This window comes from Vanellus vanellus (assembly GCF_965231255.1).
Source record: "Vanellus vanellus genome assembly, chromosome: 4".
Taxonomy (NCBI): Eukaryota; Metazoa; Chordata; class Aves; order Charadriiformes; family Charadriidae; genus Vanellus; species Vanellus vanellus.
Window position 1 is genome coordinate 82,615,962 of NC_138909.1, and position 25,493 is coordinate 82,641,454.

The 25,493-nt window shown below is 39.3% G+C and overlaps 1 protein-coding gene across 1 annotated transcript; it reads right to left on the reverse strand.

The window, feature by feature from the left end:
- Positions 1-421: 421 nt before the first annotated feature.
- NEIL3 (nei like DNA glycosylase 3) lies at positions 422-24,410 on the reverse strand. Its single transcript, XM_082482591.1, has 10 exons — positions 24,218-24,410; positions 20,341-20,456; positions 15,212-15,346; positions 13,807-14,020; positions 12,510-12,584; positions 9,754-9,920; positions 7,392-7,561; positions 3,904-4,291; positions 1,838-2,012; positions 422-1,039 (listed from the first exon to the last, which is right to left on the reverse strand). The coding sequence occupies exons 1-10, from the start codon at positions 24,323-24,325 to the stop codon at positions 857-859; spliced, it is 1,731 nt and encodes a 576-aa protein (XP_082338717.1). The 5' UTR covers positions 24,326-24,410; the 3' UTR covers positions 422-856.
- Positions 24,411-25,493: the final 1,083 nt, after the last annotated feature.

A 25,493-nucleotide genomic window follows, 5' to 3' on the forward strand; every position in this document is an offset into this window, starting at 1 on the left:
AAGAGTTGAAGAACGCTGTTTCTGCTTTACTTCACATTTGGTGGCTTCACATCTTCTATATACTTTTCCCTTTTCTTCATCTAAAAGTGGTAAGACAAGCAAACGTAAACTGAGTTTTAACCAGCTAAGAAGGTACGATGTTATTATGCATTACACATTGATTGGGGAAAAAAGGTTCCGGAGCAACTAGAATAAAATGTTAAGAACTGGCTTTAAAATATATAATTAAGAAAAATGGAGACTCATGTTATTAATTTAGGGCAGTTTTTTTCTTTGTTTTCCAAATCTAGCAAGGTCACACATTCATCTCCGGTAACATTCCAAGCATACAGTCCATTGCTCTTTCATTTTAAGCTCTGAGGAAATAAAGCATGAAGTAGTACTAAAAAAAAAAAAAAAAAAAAAAAAAGGCATATTGAGTTTTTATTTACTTTTATTAAATACATGTTTACATTGATGAAAAAGTCTACCAATTTAAAATACTAATTTGGATTAAGGTATTCTTTTTGTAGATAACATACACTTGAAAGTATGCAGTGCTGTCCAACTTCAGTGACGTTTACATGAAAAAGAAAGAAAACAGTGCATTTTTTTTTTTATTAGAAATACAACAGTATGTCACAATATATTGCAAGCTAGATGTTTATTGCAAAATAATACATAGCATACAAGCACCGGTTACTTTTTATAGGACTATGTAAAATTACTCTTTCCAAATTGGCAGTTCTTTACATTGGTGGAGCTATTTTACTAATTAACCAGTCAACAGGGGAAAAAGACAAAACCAAACCAAACCAGCGATGAGTGGGGAAGTTGTGTGCGCTGAAGGCATCCCAAGGAGCAGACAACTAAAACATCAACATCCAGGAATAACCTGCATACCCGGCCCGTTTTCTGCCCACTGGAAAAAGCCACACTGTTTTTCCTTCCCAAGAGGGCACACAAAAAAGTTCTTTCCGTTATTGGGACCAATCTTCAACACCGTCTTCATAACACATCGCTTGCCGTGGTTACAAAAGGGAAAATTGAGGTCAGCCCACTGCCAAAAGAAACAGGTTTTAGGCACAGTTTTAGCACACGCAATGGCTATGAATTCTTATTTTAAAACTGGCAATAGAAACAGATCAACAGGGACGCTCCAGAAGAAACTTTCTATTAGTTAATTTGATCTCTTTTGTGATCACTGACTGTATATTTTTGTTTAACATTAAATTGCAACTGCACGCATTTTAACTGGTTTAACTTGAATTGATGTTAACGCATAGTTTTCTTCAAATTAAGGCATTACAGTCATTACTTAAGTTCGTCTATGAAACAGCTGGTGGTAGGTGACTGAGTCAAACTCTTCTCAGTCACGTTCATCCACAGCAAGGAGCAATGGCACCAGTTGGAAGGTTGGGCTTTACTGGTGCAGCAGTGGGAGCAGCTGCCCAGGCACATGACAGAATCCTCAACCTTGCAGGTTTTCAAGATTTTGGCTAGACAGAATCATGGCTGACGACTAGAGTTTGCCATAGTCTTCTTCAAGCAAGTGGCTGAACTAAACAACTTGTACAAGTCCCTTCAAACCTACATGTCTGCTATGTGTCTGTTTTACACCACACGGAAGCAGATTAAGAGCACTTGCACAGTAGGTGCCTTCTCAGCACTGACAGGGAACTAAAACTGTCCGTTTATAACTACTGTTATGTTCTTAGTTTCAATTCAGTGTGCAAAAGTATTGAAAATTACCTCAAACTTTAAATGGATCATATGTGTCCAGAATTAGATTACTGGGGCAAAGAGGCTGCAGGAACAAGCGCTTATTAGAAAATCGGCCCTGAAGTCTTATACGTACTTGAAAGTAGTCACACTGAGTTTCTCTGGGTAGAGGACAGCTATAAAACTGCCTGCCCTTGTTTTCTCCGTCCTTTCTCACGACTCTCAGGCTGCAGAGACGGCCATGTTTACTGCAGCGAGGATGGCCCGTGCTCAACATACGAGTATCATCTGTCATATTGGCTCGAGGTGCGCTGTAAAGACAAGTTACCAAATGAGTCCTGCGTACTGTTAAAGAGATTACCAACACCCCAGCCAAAGAACGCTCTCCTACCATTACAACAGCTCGCCCAGCGCACTTTTACACACTATGACAGCTGAAGAACTTACTTCTCCCACGCACCCTACTGTGCCTTTGCAGCTGAGTGAGTGCTAGCAGGGAACAGACAAGACCGTGTGCTTTTCTTGCAGGTACTGTCCCAGTTTTTCCCAGCATCAGCCCATGTTTTAAATTATTTCAAGGTACTCAAATTAATCTACAAACCAAAATAAATATTACCACCGCTATTATACTGCCCACCCCAAATTCCAACATATCCTAAAAGAGTATTCTGCTCTCAGTGGGGAAAAGATCAATGCAAGCGAGTACTCCAGGCTGAAGGTATTTGTGTGCTTCGCAGAACAGACTCCCACCCTCTTCACTAAAACGGCACAGTAATGCTCCAAATCATATTCGGACAAGAAGTAATCCAGCTGAGAGGGTGGAACAGTGTTCTCCAAATGGGATAAAGTTTCTTTCTTTCTTCCTCATGCTTGAGATAGTCAGAGATTATCTGAATACAATACACAAGGCTTTATTTAAAAAACGGTAACACAACAAATATTAATACTCTGCAATGTATCTGTCCACTATATTTACAGAGCAGAAAAGCAGTGACGAAACCTTGGTGAAAAAAGAAAAGAGTAATTAATTCATTCTTGTTAAGTTATCAGCTTAGGAATTTCGTGTTCTCTTTTATGTCTGGAAGATTGCAGTCCTGTAGACATAAGCAGTTTCCTTCCAACGCCTCATTAAAACAAAAGAAAAAGAAAGCCAACAAAGTGTTGTTGTTTTTTTGTTACAAAGTTTGGTTTGTTTTTTTTTTTTTTTTTTAAACGTTTAAGTTGATGACTTGCTGAAACTACCCGTTATCGTGATTGATACTGTCATTTCTTCTTTGCACTCCTCTGTATTCTCAATTACCCTGCCTACATCCTCAGTTCTCTGTAGTCCTCTACCGAGGCAGCACGGGGACAGTATATTCACAGAGCCTAACCAGGCTAGCCAGAGCGATCCTGCCTCAAAACTGACGCTTCAACAGTGCAATAAATAATTTCTGTATTTCAGAACAGACACATAGGCAAGAATTTTGTAGCACATTGTTACTATTTCACATTAACCCTGCATAATTTACTACTGGAAGTGACATCTCCCTTGCACTCCCATTACTGTTGTGTATGTCTGCCCAACTTTTCCCTGACAGCCCTAATAGGTTCTCACATTTCTCTGAACTAGGCAATGGATGTGTCTGAATAGGGCTGTGTAAATAAAAATTCAGGACAGGTAGAGCGTTGAAATAGTTGCATATAGGATGGGGAGGAAAGTTAAGAGAAAATAGTGATGGGACATACATTGAGGTAGCTGTACAGAGCTTCGTATCAAGGGAGAATGTTTAAAAAGGCTAGTTGATAAATAACTTTAATGAGAATATATTCATTCAGCTACTTTCCTTTTGTCATCTCTCACAATGACTTCAAGATCTCTAAGCAGATGGCAACTACAGTGCTAAGATCAGACAGCTCCTTAGGTAGAACGGTGCTCGTTGACCTGTTAGAGCTATACTGTGCTATTCCATGGGAATAGCTGAACTATCCACAGCAGTACTGGCCAGATGCCAAAATCAGGACTCTTCCAGTGACAGCCTAGGTCATTCACTGCTTTTTGAAACCTGAGTGTCGTTTTAGTTACCCAAGAATAAATTACCTCTGGCAGAAATCCAAAGACAACAGTGTCTGAACCCAACAGCACAGTATTCCATTAATCTTCAAGGATAAAGTTGGTTTATGGTGTTATAAAAAGACTTGTTTACATTTTAGAATACATACCTCATTGCTATATTATATTGGTGAACAGAAGACAGATGATTAGTTTTCTGTTTCTTCTGTATGTGTTTGAAAGCGAGAGGTTGCTGAGAGGAGGACAAAGCCATTGCGCAATCCTTGTCTCTGCTTCCCCCTGACCGGCAGGCATTGTTTTGGATTTGATTAATATTGCTTTTTGGAGCAACACACTGAGAGTGTCCATTGGATATTTGGGTATCATTTCCCAGAACAGCTTTGTTACCCAGATCTGTTAAGACAAGAGTTGTAGTTCCAAATGCAGCTTTCCTATTGATCTTTATTTCTGTGCTTGGTTTTCTGAAATCATTACAAGGGTACTTCATTAAGTTTACATTAAAGGCTCCGGAATCTTCAACATTCTCTGTCTTTGGAACTATGGAAAAATAAGTTATTGGTTATAATCCATCTGTGTTGAGCAATACACCATATTTCTGATCTGTATTCGTAAGTCATCATACAGAGGGTGAAAGAGAAATTTCACCATACGATCTTGGAATATCTCAAAACCTGTCACAGATAAGATATTGTCCCAGATTTCTTACAATAAAAAAGCTCATGCACTTTTGGAGTCACGTACAACATGTGTTTTGAGATAACATTAGTATTGCTTGAATAGGACCAGATGTGAGTAGTACTCTGTAAATGAAAACTATTGGAGAATTAACCATACAAAATAGAATTTGGCCCAAATACAGGGATTAAAATATTTAAATTTTTCAAAATAACCTTTTATAACCCTAGTACTGGGAGACTGGAGGGTACGGTACCTCCAGCAGCAACACATTATTCATTTAAGTATTGTTTTACTAGCGACGTAAAAAGGAATATTCGTTTGTTGGGTTTTCTAGTGCTTTCAGGGTTCCCATCTTTTCCAAACACTATGCACATCCAAACTTATCGATCCCTTACTGTAAGAGTCTTCAGAAGCAAGCAGTTTAGACATTTACTTTGTATTTATACCCTGACATAAACAACAGTATGTTTCTTCACAGAATCAGAGGACTGCCTAGCAGGCAATAATTATTCCTAAAGAGTGGGCATAATTTATTAATGCCAGTTTAATAAATAAGGAGTCTGTAGGTAATCTTTCCTGAGAAAAGGGTGTAAAGAAAAACTTTACAGGCTCCCTATGTGCCATCTTTGTCAAGTAGCTGTGAAGCCACAGTGTTCAAGAACAGTGTTCCTCCTTTTCTACCGTCTCCAGCAAGTCTCTCCCTCCTACATCTTCCCTCCATACAAGGAAGAGGGAATGGAGCAGAAGAAAAATGGGTGGCTAAGGCACACACAAGGGCACACTCTCTCCAAAGGCAGTCTCGCTCAGAAACAAAATAAGAGTCCCTACAGTTTACTCTGAGCAATGCTTGTTTCCAGGCTCCTTCCACTTTGCCACTACAGCACAGCGGAACATACTGGTTCCAGTGCATTTGGATTTGTTTAAGAGAGGAAAAAGAGCTTGGCCTTGGACTTAACAAAGGAGCAAGGCAATTGAGATGTAATGGTAAATAGTTATTGTATTGTACCCAGTATTTTGTCCTCAAAAATTCAAATGTTTCTGCTGACAGTAGTTAACTTTAGAAACAACATAAAAGACAAAAAAAAAAAAAAAAAAAAAAATCAAGAAAGTGAGAACGTAAGGAGCCTTAAAGTCTGAAGAGAGGGAGGTAAGCAACACCATGTTTTAAAAAAAAAAATCTGAAATACCACTCCTATGATGCAAAAATAAGTCTTTTTTAAAAAAGAATTTTTGTAACAGTATTCCACTAGGCTTAACGCATCTTCAAATCCCAGCCCTGTTTTCAGTAATGGAATATAGCTAAACAAGTGAAACTCAGAAGTACAGGAGAAGGAAGAGGATGTTGATACAGAGCTGAAAATACAGCATTTGTGCACATGCCGTTATATATTTCAAGGCCCAGCTGACAGTATTAATTCCAGGATAAATGTTGGTAAATCTGAGCCAAAACAGATACAAACATTTGGGTTTCTGACACTGATTTTGCAGGAGAATTATGCATGATTAGCCTCTGCTGACAACAAGTGTGACGCAAGGCACAAAGACATACTTTGATTCCTGCCCTGAAGAAATGGACTCTAGCTAGTATAAGGTAAGTTTCACACACATCACTCCATTCACTAATGAGAATGAAGCAATACTTTAAAACAAACAAACAAACAAACAAACCAACCCAACATTGGAACTTATTTTATAAGAACTGAGATCAGCACCCTAAGGTCACTTCTTCACCAACTGAGAATTTGGGGGCACTTGGGAAAGTATGGCTCAAAGTATAGCTCAAAAGCTATGGGAATGTGATCTTTAATTCCAATTTCTGTATATATACTTTGAGTCATATAGTTAAGCTCAGTGAACTTTTAACAATGGGTCCTGGAGCCTAAGTAAAAACATTAATTCTTCGCAGATACAAAAAGCCTGTATATTGTTTACAAGTATCTTTTATTCCAGTTTGGCAACACTGGAACTAGACAAATAAAGAAATTAGTTGTATTATGTGTATTTCAGCCACTTCACTGAATAATTCGCTATACAATGTGAAATAAGTGGCGTATTAGTTTTTGAGGTAGAAAAGTTTCAGTATGGAATTGTTATAGAATTAGCTTTATTCCTAAAGCCACACACATGCACACGTCTAGACTTTGTTTCTTGGAATATATGTAGCAATTCAAAGAGTTTCGGAGCAACATTCTTGATCCAAATAACTTCCTCTAAATCCCTACGCAAAGTAATTTACTCACTTTTTCTACAGAAAGTAAAAAAGAATACAAAGCTCCTCTTCACATAGAAAACAGGTCTCAGTGGAAAGTCTGTCCATTACCTCACTCATCCCTCCTTAATATCTAAATTTCAATAAAGAAGTCTGGAGAGAAGCTAGCATGTTACTCATTCCATCTTCCTGTCCCTTTCTAGGTCTCATTTACAGCTGCTTCTGCCCACCAGATCTATAGAGCAGCATTGAAAGATCCAGTAAGAGACAAAAAACAAATTTAGGGAGGAAAAAACGTAGCCCCTGAGAAACCTGACATCATTTTGGAGAAGGTACGAAAATATGCTGCTTTTCTTCACAAGAAAGAATGAGGATTACTTTTCTGCCCTCTGGTGATTTCTCAATCGGACATATGCTGCGAGCTTCTAATGATTTTAAGGAGAGCTAAAAGAATGGCATTTTGTCTTGCACCTTGCCCCAGTAAAAACAGAGGGTCACTGCAGAGGCTTGTCTATAGAATCTCACCTGCACACAAAGCTGGAAGACAAGACACTTTCAGGGTTTAAGACAAGACAGTTTCCATGATTTTTCCTGTGCAAGATTTCCCCAAAATCTGACGTTAAGTTAGCTAAAGTTATAAAAATACGATTCACAATGAGACACTTCTACAGTTCCATAGTTGTAAAAACTGCAACAAAACTACCATCCTCCCCCCATTTCCAGTAGAGGTTCCAGACAACCTTTCAATACCTTCAGGCCTTGAAGTCAAACAGGCATCACAGATTTCAGCAGAAGGCTTGTTTATTAGGGTACAGCGCTCACACGTCCACTCCTCTTCAGATTTCTGAGCTACGTGTTCATTAGAACATGACCCCCTGCCACATGCCCAGCCAATTAGGCTATTTCTAGCTGGCAGTTTGCTGTGAAACAAAAGAATGATGTTAGTCTTTTGTGACGTTTCTTCTACAAATTGCCTTACACCACTACGTGCAGGGAGGCACAGGGCTTGAGAACAAGCAGCAGCGTTATGCCTGCCTATCATAGCTTGGACAGCATGTCATGGTTAAGAGTTTGATTATTATTTTTTTTTCCCTTTACCTCAAGGGCAAACCTTTCCTGATGCTGCAGAAGTAATACAAATAAAAATATTTAAACGAAAACAGACAGAAAGTTAATAATTAACTGCTGTACGCTCCAGCACAATGACCCAGTCTCTCTCAAATTCCCTGCCATTTTCAAGTACCGCAGCAAGAAACTTGGCGAGAAAGGGAGACTGTCTCAGTACTTTCCCCCGTTCCTCGTACAGAACTACTAACAAATGCATTACTGTATGAAGAACTGTTCACAAGCCAAACTACAGAAAGTCACACAATCTAGCAAACAATTTTTTTTTTTTTTGCTTTCATTTAAATGGTACCCTTTAGACCACTTTGTTACCCTAACAGCCAACAGAACTGGAAGAGTATATTTTAAAGATTCAAGGTACATTTGAATTTGATGAGGTAGCTTATACTGTGTATTTTCTTCATTTTTCAGCTGAACAAAATCATAAGACACAAGAACCACTGGGTTAAATTTTAGTTTACGATCTGTAGCAAGTCAGTCTGATTACAGGGGCTTCTTTCAGCCTTCAAACATTAAAAGCTTGGAATGGCAGATAAACCACTTGAGCTAAAGATACTTCTATTTGGTAACAGTTACTGCTTAATAGAAAACAGAACAATAGAACACAAAGACCTGACCATTGGGATGAGGACAGCACATGAAAACACCTTTTTATTTTATAGCTACCATTATCATGTTTTTCACTGAAAAATTGTTTAACTAGTTTAATTAAAAAAAAAAAACCAAACCAAAACAAACAAACAAAAAATCCCAACAAACCCCCAAATCACTACTTGTTCTAGAACAGAGAGACAAAAACATTTTTTCTTCCTTGCATCATTTTTTAGTTGTCTGACTCAATGGAATACTGCTGCCTTCTTACGCTTCTGAACAACATTTTTTATTATTTCTTTCTGAAAATACAGCAGATTGGGGTTATCAGCATGTGAAACATTTATCTTCCATGCTGGAATTTCCTATATTTGATCTGTACTCAAAGGCGATTTTTAAGCTTTAACCAAAATCCCTTCAGCCATCTGAATCTTGAAAGAAGGCTGGAGGTGGGAGAGGGATTTGTGTGTTCTGTAAGTCTTATCTAAAAAAAAAAAATAAATAAATATATATATATATATATATACACACACACTAATGAAGGAATGAAGGCAAAGCTTGCAAAGCTAAGCAGTATCTTTTATTCCATTGACAGAGCTCAGAATAAAAAGGCAAGATTCTGAAACCTCAGATGAAAATTTTCAAGAGTAACTTTGGGTTTGTAAGAGTCTGAATAAGGTGCTTTTGGAACTTTTACCTTTTGACCCTTTGTGATATCAAATGCATTTTGGGCTATTCTAAAATAAAAGGAGGAAAGCTGCTGCTAGCACAACTTATGTGGAACTTAAAGTGTCTCTGTGGCATACCTGTAGTAAAAGCTTTCCAAATCTGATAAGGAGGAAGGAAAAAAAAAAAGTCCTAAGCCCTACAATATTTGCTGCGCTCTGAATTTACTGAAGTTTTAGTTATCCTCAGAGCAACTCCACAGCCAGAACAAAAATGCATAGATAGAAAGCTATCTAGACATTCCAGGACTGAAGGGGCTATCCTACGAAAAGAAAGAGACACACAAATTTCTACCTTCCTTATGCCATTCGACTCAGCTATGCATAAACATCCAAGCCTGTTATATTGATAACACCAAGAACAAGGAGTAATTTTTCCAGAAACAGTGAATCATTCTGAGCATGCAGAACTGTTTTGTAATTCCTACATTTGATTAGAGTAATAGCTATTTCGTAACAGATGGGGCCTTTGAAAAAAAATAGTATCAAAGAATCAAAGCTTTTAACCATTTTTAAATACCAATGGCCAAACCATTTTTCTTTTGCAAAGTCAAGTGAATTTAGATACAAAAAGCACAATGATCCATTCTACTTGAGAAGTGACATCTTCTTACTGTAACAGCGCTTTCAGGACAGCGATGCTTTAAAGTGGTATAAAGTTACAGTCATACCTAACATTGACAAGCTGGGGATCCACCTTCTGACAACACGAGCAGAAGTAAGTCATCCTGTTATTCTCTCCTAAACGACACATGGTGATCTTCCCATCACACTGACGACAGGTTGGGCGCTTGTATACTTTGTAGTGTTTGTAGAGTGGAGACCCGGTTTTGCGGCACTAAAACAGAACGTGTTTAAAACCCAAGTTAGAGATCCGGAATAAATTTTATGGCAGTCTCTCTACAGTTCAACTGAAGCTAAAATAAAAAAACCCTACATAAACTGACAGCTCAATGACTATATAAAGATATTTAAAGCACACTCATAAGAGTTATCATCTGCATTTCATGTTCTTTTATGAAAAGAATTTACTTTAAATTGGGTATAATAGCATCTGGAATTACACAGTATCACAGTATGCTAGGGATTGGAAGGGACCTCAAAAGATCATCTAGTCCAATCCCCCTGTCGGAGCAGGAACACCTAGATGAGGTTGCACAGGAAGGCAGGATTTCTCCACATAATGAAATAAAAGACACAATACAAACTAAAACGTACTAGCATGGTGCAAGCAAATATGTGCTGGGGACTCCCTGAGTTCAGCTGGACCAGCTGACTCTGATTCAGCACCAGTCCTCTTTGACCTTGGCCCTGCAGGACTGTTCTGAAAGAGCTGATAAGCTCCAATCAATGCAGCATAGAAAACAAAATTAAAACAAACAAACATACAACACAAAACAAACAACACCTTCCCTCAAACCAACCAACCACACTACAGAGCCAGCTCAGACCTGACGCTACAACCTGGGTTAATCAACTTTCCCAAAACCCAAAGAGCTGTGCAATGCAGAAATATTCCAGAGATTCTGTAGGAGTTGGGTAGTGCCCAGTAAAGCTGCTCAGCTTCATCTTAGCACTGGCCATGCCAGAGAAGTTGGCTCACGAAAAGCCACTTGGCACTATGGCGAGCTCCCCAAATGCTGGCAGAAAGTCCTATTAAATTAAGTACAGTACGAGCCCAAAGGGCACAGTGACCTAAAGAGCCTCCAGAGTGCTGACAAGCGGGCACATTTCTTGAGACAATTCACACAGAGTCAGCATAGACATATCCCAGCTAAAACTGGCAGAAAAAAGAAACCAACACCAAACCCAAGAAACAAACAAGAAAAGCCCAGCGGAGATGCAGCCAAGACTGCAGCGGCACATGAGTTTCTGCGTTACAACCGCAGTGCCTTGGGCACAGTTCAAACGACATCACAGCTGGCCCAGCAACGCCAGCCCAGCTCTGGCAGGGTTCAATAGCTCTGGCTCCATAGTGCATGAAGATCCCTGGAGTTTTCCCAAAATACAGGTGTCTCTGAGCACAGCATATTTGCTTCTGCTGTGCTTTTATTCATCAGCCTCACTGAATGAGAACGCTTTTGCCATTACAATCTAGTAATTCAATCAGAAGGAATTACTAATATGTATTTGCACGAATATTCGCAAGCAATTTGCTTTCTCCTCAAGATTTCTCCTCAAGGTTTACAATTAGTTTCTTATTAGCAGTTTTCTCCCATCCACTTATTTAAAAACCAAACAAAAGCAACAGTTTTTTTTTTTTTTACACAAACAATATTCCTCATCTTTGCATCTGTAAGATGTTATATAGTATGATTGGGGGGTAGCTCTCCTTTAAAAACACTTGACTTGTGAATACTTGCTACGTATAGATTATAGAAGCTTTGAAAAGAGCTAAACTGAGCTACAGAAAGTTTAACTTGTTTGTTTATTGACCATCTAAAAGCACATTTAAATCTCCTAGTGTTATAGTTGTTGCAGAAGCGGTTGCTACCACTTTACTGGTAGGCTTTACTATGAAGTTTGGAGAATGAAAAGGTTTCCTCAGCCAACAGGCTGAACTACTCTTCAGTGGGTTGGGGGAAAGTAGGCATTTAAGCAGACTATTAAACGAGTTACATTTTTAGCTTTTATGATTGAAAGACAGTATTAGGACAATTAGGTGCCCTCCTCCTCGTCTACCAAAAAAAGACTTTTTAGCAGCACTAGCTCCTTGCTTTTCATGAATATCAAGAGAAACAGACAAGAATTTCACTGCTGCTGTTCATTTCTCTGCACACAGCTTAAAGAAAAACACACAAGAAATAGGTCAAATTCTCTCTTTTTCTATTTTGGAAAGCTGAAGAGCAACCGGGAATTATAGAGTTTACCGGGGAAGAAATGAAATCCTACTGAAGTTGTGGCAGCAGGGAGAAGCTGGAATTTAATTCACTTTAGCAACCACAAACGTTGTATTACTTAGGGGGAAAAAAAAAAGTTGTTAGAGGTTAGAATCTATTTAGTCAAATGAATATAATTGCTATTTCAAGTTTCATAAAGGAAGCCACGTGAATTACCTTCCTCCTCCCCTGGGGGCAATCTCTAGTTCCCAGCTTGACCTTTATGTTGTCTTCCATATAAGTGTGTGCTTAACCTACATCAAGCGACAGTACAGCTTGTGCACAGCAAAAGTGAACTGGGCCTCGTGCAGCATCTGTCAAACTCTTCTGTTGCATCTGGGCCAAGCCGTGCGCATTCTTACAGTCGAGACTCCCCCACCTTTCCATCATTTGCCAATTCACAATTAACAAAGAGCGCACAAACCAACATTCCTGTTCACAGAAACACTTGTCCTGTTGTATCGTTTTGCTGTTTTCACTAGATGATCACATACAGCTAACATGCCACACTCAAGTTTTGGAGGTTTCTCAGAAACATGTCCCAATACCTTATAAAAAAGCAGGGTAAAATCACGTGTCATTTTCACCAAGTGACGTATATGCGCATCTGTCAGTTGGCAAACCTGTAAGACAGACAAGAATGATTTTTAGACTATTACGATGCTAAGGGACGACAGCAGAAAGACCTATAATGCAGGGATACTTGGAACGCCCTCAGCTGATGTGGAATTGCATTCCCTCCTGTTATGATAATTCTCTGACTTCACATTATACATATACATATATATATATATATACACCATCTCAGTAAAACAGTACACTTCCACATTCTACATGACAAACTCACTGTCTGAATACCATGCAACGTACTTTGCCTCATCCATGCAAAACATGAGGTAAAAATTTCAGTTGTCTTCCTCTATATTGACCCAAGAGTTCCTGATCACAGGAATCAGGTGGAGTTAACAACTCTTAGTCACCTCTTAATTTCCTCATGGATTAAGATACGACCTATCTATCATCAGAGGCTCTTTCCTGTGAGAGCTCTTCAGGAAGAATACTTGAGCCAAAGGCATCACAATGAGAGACAGACACCTATCAACCAAATACTTGTTAAGAACTCAAAATTTTAAGTCACATTTTTCTTTACTCTGCGATTAAAATACAGACTGATCCTATGAAGAACTTTCAGAAATATGTTTAAAAAACCTTTCAGTTACTATCTTCACCAGCTTTCCTTTACATTCTACATCATCTCAATCTGTTTTGCAAACATCAGATTTCTTTTCAACTGAAGTTTGGAGATGCATGCTTGAGGATCAGAAGTATGTATGGTAGACCAAAAAAAGCACGGTAAACAATGGTAGAAAAGCAAATGATGCCAGCAAGCAGGATGGGAAGTGGACGAAGCAGCCACAAAATAATCAACTCTACCACGTAACTATTTTGGGTAGTAAATGATCAAAGGAAACCTGAGCACTCTTCACTTTCCTTTATTTATAGGCTGACAATTTAACAGTAGCACAACGGGATGCCAGAGAAAGTCAGGATTTGAAAGTTAAATGAATTCCCTACTAAGAAGAGGTTTCAAGTTGTAAGAGAGAAAGCTTCGCTCCACAAAATACATCTGCTCTGAGGCAGTAGCAGCAACAGGTTCCAAGGAATGCCATGACAAATATCTCCAGTTATAATGATAAGGCATTAATTTAGTCTCTTAGAATAACTTAAGAAATGACAGATGATAAAACAAAGGTAAGATGACGACAAAATGTTATATAAATATGTATTTAGATTTCGAATACTTTGGTGTTTTTAAAAACACCAATCTTGAGACATTTCACCCACCTTAACAGCTGGATGGAGACCACTGTCAAACAGTGCTTCGTTTTTTATGATATTTCCCACTCCAGGTAATACTGCTTGATCCAGTAACACATCACACAACATGCGGGTTTTTTGCTGCTTAATCTCACTTTCTGCTCTTAAGAAGCTAAACTTTGGGGAACAGACATCCAAGCTTTCCATCATTCTCACTTTCTGCTCACTCTCAGCTGCATTTCTAGAAGAGAAAAATACATTAAGATTTATTTTTATTTTAATTATATGCTAATATAGCAGTATGGTTTTAAAAACAACACATGATAGTATACTCATAGAATGGTCTAGGTTGGAAGGGACTTTTAACATCATTGAGTCCAACCATTAATCTTACACTGCCTAACCCACCACTAAACCATGTCCCTCAGCACCACATCTACCCAATAATAGAACTTTATATGCAGACAACGGAAACCATGAAAGTGACAGTAAGAAGCACAGAAATTACATTAACCACACCTCCCAAACCCAGGCCAATGATACATGCATGGAACATGCACCTGGTCCAACATACAAGAACCTATCCTCATTTTGTTCATATTAGTTTGAAAAATAATTTCCAGGTCCTCCTTGAAGCTACTTTCAACATGGAAAGCCCATGTGTTTGGACCATCAAACATAACTAACGGTATGGTTACATGGTCCAGTAGTTATAACATGACAATAAAAGATATATTTTCTTGAACCTTGATTTTATTATGTTAATCATAACTGTCTGAAAATAATACAGTACAAGAAGTCACAGGCTTACATACAGTTTTATGTTTTGTAATATTAAATAAGCACATGTATATATTACTTGAATTTACATGCTCCTTTTCACCCAAGAGCTTCAAATGCTTTAAATTCAAACTTGCTATGTTATTTTTATTAGCAGCAAGAAGTACAGTGCTGATGGACAAAAACATCCACTTAACGTCAATTACAACAATTATACCAATTTGCTTCCAAAAAGAAAACAAAAAATAACACCACAACCTTGGGAGCATAAAAATTTGACACCAGTAATCATCGCAGGTCCTTATTCTTGTTAAGGAAGACACTTGCGTGGAAATTAGAGGAGCAATGGGGTTCAGTATTCAGATCTAAGAACAGAATGAAATCCAACTTTCATTCCTAGTCTTGACGCTATCTATTGAGACTATGGCATAGAACTACTTTAACTGTATGTAAACTGATACAAAAATAACAAAATTAAATTACCATACCAATAAATACAATATGTTTAGAAAGTTGTTTGTTTCTTTGTGTCTACAATGGCTTTCATCCAAGCACTTAACAAATTGTGTGTGATTTTTCACTATGTTCTTAAAAGAATGTTATAAAAAGAAACAAACTAAGCTGTGCTTAAGTTGGTTAGTTTCTGCTTTACCTATACTCCACTGTCACCTCAAAAAAACAAACAGTATCCTCTGTAAGCTGTATCTCCAAAACTGGTAGTGCTCCATTTCGGTCTTTGCTTCCATCAGGATTAATACGCATGGAACCATTCATACCAAAGTGAATCCTTGGAGAGAAAGAGAGTTTTTATGGGTATTTTATCTTAACAATGTTTCCAAGCATTACACTAGTCTATTTTTTGAAGTTATGAACTACTCTTACCTAAGTCAGTATGTACTACGTTCATTATAGTCATTAACAGTAACACGGCAACAACCTACTTGTTTACATACTGCTCAGTTCCCAGAGAAGAACTCTCCCCAAGTCAGAAACACTCCAAAACAGCAGTTTTCCAATGGTCTTCATAATAATTCGTTATACAGAAGTCAAACCTCATCATTAAGTAACACACTTTTCTGGTATATTGCACTTAAAATTTTTTTCGCTTGACACATTGATCTTCCAACATAAGTTCTTAAGTCCTCAGGGAGGCTGAAAGAAATGAGGCTAGTTTACCAGATAATTTTCTGCTAAATCAGGCAGAAGTCATCTGGTATGAAAGGAAAGATTTCAGTCCTCACAGTGCCAACACTGTTATCATATCAAAGCTACTTCCAATATTGCCATAAACAAAGTAATTAACATCTGCCATATGTTGTTTTCCGCTTTTCTTTGCCTACAACCAAGGCAAAACCTGCAGGTCAATTAAAAATTAATAAAAGAAATAAAGTGAAAAATGCACAGATGGCAAAGGAGTGGAACAGACTCTTTCAAGCATTCCTTTTACAGATCACTAATGCTTTAAGAGGCCTTACATTTTATAATATGTTCTACTGGGAGCTAGTATACTTGAGCAAAGGACAAGTTTGACTATGGTCTCATACATTTTATTTATTACAAATTCACTCGGTGCATTCAAGTCCTAAAAAAACGTAAGACGGAGGGAGTGCCCTACTTCTATACATTGCATATCAGAACAGGTGTATTATTTTGTAGCTACAAAATATTTAACAGATCAAACTACACAAATGACCAAAGAAATGCAACATCAGGTGTAGATTTCCTTTTAACCTCTCTCTGTTACATTTCTGGAGGAACAGGCATTTAACATATTTACAGATAGGTTAAGACACTTCACTACACATAATCTTAAAGTCAACTCGTTATGTAACTTCCTTATAGCATTTATCTGGGTTTTTTTTTGTGTGTTTTGGTGGTTTTTGTTTTTTGTTTTTTGTTTTTTTTTTTTTCCAATTTTTAAAAGCCTGTGTCTTTCTCAAACTCTCTTCTTACAAGTCCATTCAAGCAATATAGTTATTTCAGCCACTTTTATTTTTCAATAGCCATTTTCAATTCTCAAGTGCAGTACTGCACAGGCTTAACTAGTCAAATATCCTTTTAAACCAAACTCTTGCACCTTGCTACCAAACAGCAATGCACTAAATGCTTCCAGAAAGTTCTTTTAAAAGAAACAGCATTCACATTAATAGCTGGTGGTTTCATTTACCAAGCTCCAGTAGACTGTTTAAAAGGAGCATTAAGAATCCCATCCATCAGCTACCTTAGTGACTTGTCTGTTCATGACTAGAAAAAATAACTGAGTCATCGCTACACATGCAGATTTCTTAAGGCTTTTGAATGTAAAAAATGTCACTCCAATGTGTTTCATTGCCTTTGATGTCCTGAAATAGGGCAAAACAGAAATCTTCTCATTTTAATTACAAATAGAAAAGCCATGCTAATTAAACCTAGGATCTGTTCTTCAATGATAGCCAGTAGTCAGAGCTGATGATTTTTTGTTGATTTTTTGAAGTAAAAAAGTGAGGTTTTAGAATTATTTAGCGCTACACGACATTGTATGGATTTGCTTTCATTTAAAAATTTTTTCCCTATAAAAATAAAAGATTAGTAGCAGCACAGTCAAACTATTATATGGAGATGTAAAAAAACAGTGACAAGTCACATTATCAAGTTCCAGGGGCCAAGATGTAACTTCCAGTCAAGACAGTGGATGCCTTTTCTTTAAGGGATTTGGAGTCAATAATTATCTCTTTCCTAAGAATATTTTTGTCCATTTTCAGCTACGTAAAAACATATGTGCATTGTCAATTTTCAGAAACCTTTCTAAACCATTTATCACCCCAAGTTTACATTAATAGCACACTACAGAAACTAAAATCAGGACAACCTCTCTCCCATAAGTGTATCATTTCCATGGCAAAACATGCAGTCCATGCAAGTCTCTTCTGCACAACTCACAAGTATCAGAGAATTTTCAACTTTCACCGATTATTTAAATGACTTTCAAGGCAAAATTAAAAAAAAAAAAAAAAACCCAACAACAAAAATCCTCAGATTTGCCAAAATACCTTGACTTTCTTCAGTGACTTCAATGTCCTTGTTTAAACAGACATCAAAAAGTTGAAGTACTAATTTCTTCAGAAGGTGTCATTGCTCATTTGTACTCCGGAAAAAAAAAGAAAGCTTCTGCTGCCCACTGTGGACTGCAGATATACTGAACTTTGTTTCCTAATTGCTGTCCACAACATGGCAACACTTCAGAAGTATCCTCCTCATTTGCAAGTCATGCAAGCAGTAGCCAAACTGTATAAAACAATTTCATGGCCAGGTTATCTTCTCCCACCAGGCAGTCAGTCCCCACTTGAGAAAATCCAAGAGCATAAAATGAGTTAATAACCCTTCGTGGCCCAGTCTTTCACAAGGCACGTCTGGCTAACATGATTTCAGCATGACTACCAGCTTTTTACAGGTAATCTTAGCAGACAAGAAAAGCTGGTTCTGTTATGTCGAGAAACTATGTACAGATAACAAAATCTGTGTATCAGTAACCCTCCTCATGACAAGGAAGTCCCATATTTGAGAATTAACTTTAATAAAGAAATAATACATCCTTTGAAGGTGTATGCCATATTTCCTCTCCCAATAACAATCCTGGCAGCCAATCTCAGGCTGCTGTAAAATGCATTTTCTGAAGCCTTTCTCTATGCCCCCTCAATATCTTTATGATGCACAACATACATTTTTAAAACAAGAGAATGAAGATCTTCATTATCAGATAATAAGTAACTTCTGCCTCCTGTGTAGAGGAGACCTTTCCTGTACATAACTTCTACAACGTTTCCCATTACATAAGTGACATGACTAAAGGGATTTCTTAAATACAGTTTCTAGAGCTACAATAACTGATGAACTAATGAAACTTTAAAGCTCATTATCAAATGATAACTGAAGGTTGTTTCCATTAAGCATAAGTTATTGCATTGGCTAGAAACTTAAGAATTATTAAAGACCTTTCAGGGTCAAAGAATGGAAAGGATTTTCCATACTAGAACTTGACCACATTTTCTTTCTCTTTGAAGAGCACTTTTGCAAAATGCTTCATGTTCCTTACTAATGCCTTTTTTCTTCTGATAATGTAAATGAGTTTGTTGAAACAATGTTTTTCCTATTCTATAATTTATTCCTTTGCTTATCCAATCAATTTGTAGTACATGCAATAATCATTTTAAAAAGGCTAACATCTGTATCAGTTACCTCCCCTGCCTTTTTTTTTATTTTCCTTTGTAACTGACTTATCTTTTTCTTTTTTAAAACTGCTTTTTCTTCTCCGTGTCTATTTAATAAAGCACAATACAAAGCAAGAGAAAGTGATTAGGACCATAACCTTATCTGTCACAAATATGTGTTGCTTTAAACACATACACAGCACTGTCCTACTAGTTACTCGTATGATTGTCATGTAAAGACTGGTATGTGCTTGTAAGACTAGTTGCATTTCTCTAACACTAGGAGAAATAAGCATATAGCACTATACCTGATAACCAGCAGGCCCCTGCTACCAAAGATCAGTCTACACATCATCCCAGGTAACTACTAATATATCACTGCCTGTATTTATCCAGCATGCAACCACTGTAAAGTGTCGTACTTGCAGCCAAGCATTTTCAGTTCCATCTCCCTCCTATAACAGCAGTGCCACTGGCAAAATATGTCATGGAATTGTAAGGTATTTGTTGACATTATCAGTTTTAAAAGAACAAAAATCATCACCTTACGTCTTTGTTAAAGATCTGTCACTAGGTGACAAAGACTACACTGAATGTAGAAGCGATGTTGTTTTCCCCTTTAAAGATTGAGAAAATTAGAACTTCATTGCAAGCAGAAGGGCAAAAGAAAACCACTATATGCAAGCCTTACCTATTATTTACATGGGCCTTACTTATGTACTCCATACTAATTACCATAAAGAATGAGAGGAGATTTTTTAATAATCCATTACACTGTGCATTTGGTTAGATTTATCTGCAGTACAGAGGCATTTTGAACAACCAAAAAGTAAACTAGATTCTAACTATGACCGTGGTGGCTAGAATAAGATGATGTCCAAGGGGTTAAAGCATATGACAAAATCCTAAATGTGCCAACAAACCCTTTAATAAGGTCTGCGAAGCATGAACAATGATTTGGCTGTTTTGCCATTTGTCTAGGAGATATGGTTTCAAGAGTTACAGTTATGACACCCAAACCACTCATCTGCCAAGTTTCAAACCATACTTCCCAACCAAGGGGCTGTTAATATTGTTTAGTTTAAGGAGGGAAAGAAAGAAAGAAAGAAAGGCAGCATAAATGTACACACACAGAATATTTTAAAGTTTGGCAATTTTTTCCACATGAGTTTATTATCAGAGCAATTGAATCATTAAAAATTAAGATCAGAATTTCAGTCTAAATTTCTTAAGGAAAGTTAAAAGGAACCGGAAGTACAGTTTGTAGTGGAAGATATTAAGTACCCGTAACTGCATGCACTTCTCTAAGTTTTGCCCATAGAAAATGCAATTTCCTGTTTGAAATAAAGCATTTCAAGTAATAACTGTCCTTTTCAGATACCTTTACATGCACTCTTAGACTAAGAATAAAGCAATAAATTATGCGAAAATGGAAGTGACTATATCCAGTATTTCCAGCACTGCAGAGAGGCTGCTGAGAAGTTTCTTGGTAACACTAACTTTCAAATCTCCAAAACTGATCCTAGCAAGAACAAAACGACCCCTCAAATACGTACAGTCTGAACGCAAAGGAAGCCACCTTCTCGCCTCTTACCTCAAAGCCTTCTGATCAAAATACATAAAAAGTTCCTTTCCCAATGTCTCCACACCCCTGTAAACATGTCCGACAAGGAAATCATGACCAGAGGTTCCCTCTGTACTTGCAGCTGTCTGAAAATGAGTACACACACACAAAGATTAAAACAGAATTTATACTACTTTGATTTTAGTATCAGTACACATTCAGCAAGTAGCCGTATGAGCTGATCTTCCAACTTGGACAATATTAAATCTTTTCTCCTTAAGCAGCTCTATCAAAACCAATGAGACTATTAACCCAGGAAGCAGTCACTACTGCTAATGTTATCATAACTTAGCTCATTCTTTTTCTGAATTGAAACAATACATCTTTTTTATAAGGGTATTTTATGCTTTTTCCTTCAAGTCATGAATTCACAATAAGAGTTTCAGGCTGACATAAACTAAACAGGTATAGTTTGAATATTAAATACTTGTCAAAGTGTCAGTTCAGCTATTTGCAGACCTGCATCCTTCTCAAAACGCCTCTTGCTGGAGTCTCTGTCCAAGCTAATATGCTTGCAGTGTTTCACACAGGGCATGGTGTACTACAGAAAAGCCTCCACTGAGCCCACAGAGATTTCTCTCTTTCTACTAGTTGAAAGTCTAATCTCAGAAGATGTTGAACAGCAGGTGGGACACTACTAGAAGACAAGAAAAAGATAACTGTGAGATTGAAGCAATAATCTTTTCTGGCTTAGCACATGAAACTCCACTGAAATTATAAGAAGGGACCTCTACAGGTTATCTGGCCCGAACACCTGCTCAAAGCAGGACTGACTTAAGTCAGGCAGCCCAGGGCCTTGTCCGGTCAGCTTCAGAGTAGCGCCACGGATGGAGACTCCCGTCTCTCTGGGCCCTTGTTCCAGGGCTTCACTATTGTCATGGTGCAAAAATTTTCCTAATACCTAATCAGAATTTCTCCTATTGTTGCCTCACATCCTACTGTGCACCCCTGACAAGAGTCCAGCTCTCTCCCCCATACCTTCCTTTTAGGTAGGTGAAGTGAGCAATACAACCCCAGTTCTATCAGATTCTCCTTGCATACCATGTGCTTCAGCCTGCTAATCACACACATCACTCTAGTATATTATCCTTTTCCTACCAGGGAGTCAAAAACCAGACACAGTAATCCAGATGCAGCCTTGCAAGCACTGAATAGAGGTAAGAATCATTCTCTTCAACCTGCACTGTCGTTAGCATTGCCCGGTGTGGGGCTGGCCCTCTTCCTTGGAAGGGTATGCCTGGGATTTGGACTCAGCTGGCATCGGACCCCTAGGGCCTTTTTTTCTGTGGAGCTATTTTCCATCTGACCAGCAGCCAGGCCTGTGCCATTGCACAACATTATTCTGTTCCAAGCACAGGACTCTGCAAGTCCCACAAATGCTGAATTTAAGTTTCTGCCAGCCCATTTTACTCAGTCTGCCGAGGTCCCCCCCGATGAGCACCTCAGGGTCCCCAGAACCTGCTGAAACCTGCAAGCAGTATATTCACCGTCATCAGAGCCCTAACTGCAAGGCACAGATATGCATACCAGTGCTTCAATCACAACCCTCAATTGCAAAGCAAATATGCATTAAAGCGGTTCTGGCAAATCAGCAAGGCTCCAGCTAGTTAGTGAAATTTCAGAGCTACTCTTTATACAATCTCCCACTGTATTATTACCTTGAAATGATATACATTTTGAGGGTTTTATGGTTATTATTCTGTCAAGTAGAAAAATAAAAATATTTTTTGCATAATATCAACACCATTTACTTTGCCTTTCACGTAAAGAGTTCACCCCTTCCAATAAAAGTATTAAAGTAAGTTGCTGTGCAACAAGGTTTATTTTAGTTTTAAGCCACTCAGGCTTGCTTAAAATGAAACCAGAGTAAGAAGTGGCCGAGATGGAACACTAATTTGTTTTTTTTAAAACATTGTAAGTTAAATTCATACCACTTTGGTATGACTTTGCTTACACCCATCAAAGCATGAACTCTCTTAAACAATGTAGCCTTCAGCAGCAGCCAAGGCTTTGGCTGTGGGTAGTAGCCCCTGTGAGATCTAAAAAGCCCAAGACACTTATGATGGTCATTTGCCCATGAATAGAGTCTGCCCTGAGGTGACTTTTACTGTAGAAAGTTATGAACACTGATACATTTGGGGGAATGAAATTTCTTTTTGAAACCATAGGAGCATAACTCCTCACTTCAAAAAGCTCAGTCCTGAAAGATACAAACTTGTAAGGCTGATCCGTTGACTGCATATCTTAGATAGGCATATGTTGAACTACATTCTTCCTTAAATCGTTCTTTAATTGAAATACTATCTTATTGAGCCTTAATCACAAACACTCCTACACTGCCTTTTATACACTGAAGGTGGGGAAAAATTCCCCAACTTTCTCTCTGGAGGCATCCAATACACTTACTTGGGACACAAGCGATGCAGAATTTCTCACAGCTGAGCAAAACCAGGCATGAAAAAACACACCCTAGCCACCTCTGTAATCAAAACCGTATCTTCACAGCTCATCAGCTAGGCCTGCTTACTGACAGCCCAACTTCTCCTTCTACCAGAAGGTCTCATGAGCCCCAGCAGTTTTATTCTGGTGAATTATTTTATGCTGACAACAGAAAGGATAAAATCTAGTAGAAAAATTACATACTGTGTAATGTAACTGAAAACAGACGCCACATTCTTTATTTATTTAAATAGTCAGTCTAGTTAAAATGATTTAAAAAAAAAAGTTACAGAATTAAAAGCTCCTTTTTCTGCAGGCCAATATGTACCTTTCTCTCATCATGTTTCATTCAGACTTGTGAAAATGTATGAATTATGAAAAAAATAAAATTGAGGAGCTGCTACTATAATTTTCCTTGTATTTACATTTTCTGAAGCTAAATGATTTTTTAACATCTACCCTAAGTGAACAAGAGTGATTCTTAAAGCTTACCTCATCCTTTCCAAAAACACCTATGTTTCTACAGCTTCAGCACCTCTTTACACATCCATCTGGCTAAGGCTTACTTATTATGAGGATGAGAATATTTTATAATTTAAAGGAAGAATAAAGATGATACCCACAGAAGACCCCCCCAGATGAGGTGCAGGAGCTCCGCCACAGGGCAGGAGGGGAGGCCATGGCATAGAATCACAGAAGGGTTTAGGTTGGAAGGGACCTCTAAAGGCCATCTAGTCCATCCTTCTGCCAAGAGCAGGGATGTCTTCAACTAGATCAGGTCGCTCAGAGCCCCGTCCAACCTGGCCTGGAATGTTTCCAGGGATGGGACATTTCCCACCTCCAACCTGGCCTGGAATGTTTCCAGGGATGGGACACTTCCCACCTCTCGGGGCAACCTGGGCCAGGGGCTCACCACCCTCACAGAAAAGAATTTCTTCCTGATATCTAGCCTAAATCTCCCCTCTTTCAGTTTAAAACCATTCCCCCTCATCCTATGGCTCCACCCCCTGATCCAGAGTCCCTCCCCAGCTCTCCTGGAGCCCCTTTAGGCACTGGAAGGGGCTCTAAGGTCTCACCGGAGCCTTCTCTTCTCCAGGCTGACCCCCCCCACCTCTCCCAGCCTGTCCTCCCAGCAGAGGGGCTCCAGCCCTCCCAGCAGCTCCGGGGCCTCCTCTGGCTCCGCTCCCACAGCTCCATGTCTTTTCCAACCCTCCTGCCCTGTGCTTGGGCCCGCCCGCCCCGCGTCCCCGCATCCCACCGGACTCTGGACGGCCCCAATTCCCCTCCTCTTCCCCCAAATCCGGCGGCGTTCACCACCGCGTCTCCCGCCCCGGCCCGGCGCTGCCCCTGAGGAGAGGCGGCCGCCCATCCGCTCCTCTCCCCGTTCCGCCCCAGCCCGGCCCCTCACCGCGCCGCCAGCTCCGGCGCTGCCCCGCGTCCTCCGCACGGCCTGGCCCCGCCGCACCCGGGCCCGCAGCCTCTCTCCGCACAGCGTGCAGCCCGGGCCCTCCACCATGGCCGCGCTCTACCAGGGCTGCCCGCCTCTGCCCTTTCCAACTTGCCGCCGGCTGCGGGAGGAGGGGGGAGGCGGGGGTTGCTGCCGTCCCGCCTCCGCCATACCCCCGGGTGGCCGTGGCCACCGCGGCCCCTGAGGGAGTTGAGCCCCGGGCTGACAGAAAGGAAGCCCGAAGGCACACTCGATCTGCCCTTGAGGGCTCCACGGGCTATGAGGCGCGGCCGCGGGGCCGCTGAGGGGAATCAGGGGCGGTGCCTTCTCTCAGGGGAGCCGAGGGAGGCCAAAATGGCGGCCCGGCCTCAGCCGCCTTATGTGCTTCCCCAGTCTCCGCCAGCCGTGTTTAAGCTCAGACTGCCTTTTGCCCGGACGTGAACGTTAATCATAAAGCTTTGTTTTGTGAGAACCTTCAGGAAAAACACGGTATATCCTATTTATTTTGTTCTTAAGTGTGAACTCCTAATGTCCTGGGTTAGCTGTGGCAGGCTTCCTGGTATGCTCTGATAAACCCGTGCAAGTGCATCTTCTTTATTTAAGACTTACTTAATCCACAACTGGAGGTTAATTTCAGCCTTAAAAAAGTCATTATCTAATAGGTGTTTGCAGCCAGTCCAAGTTTACACAGGGAAAATGCTCCTTTCCCTGCTGTATTTGAAATAAGAATGGATGCAATGAACTCCACAAGCTTTAAGAAAATTGAGGGAATTTACCTTTGAAGGTAGAACATCAGACACCATTTCCTAATGTCCACCTGGTGAGGCACACTCTACACCGGTAGAAACCTCTTAAGTAATATTATTTCTTACATAAACAGCCCATATCCAGCCTTCTATCTGGGTTTCATCAATGTGTCTTCTTCCTAAAAGAATATATATATTTTTTTTTCTGAAAGGAAATGACTAAATGAGGTTACTAAGTAACTAAGTTTGCTGAAATAAAAATGTGAATTCAGGTGCGCTACTAAAGTTAGTGTACGCTACCCTTTGTTGCAAATTTATTCTTTTTTCTTTTTCACAGTGATGTTTTTGCTGTGATCATTATAAATGAAAGCAGTAAGGCAATCATTAGCCAGAGAATGAAGCTCACTAGTCAGAGAGCAGAAATCACCCACATTCCAAAATCGTATGTGCAACTCAAACTGATTTTTCTGCTGCCCCCAAGTCCTTACTGT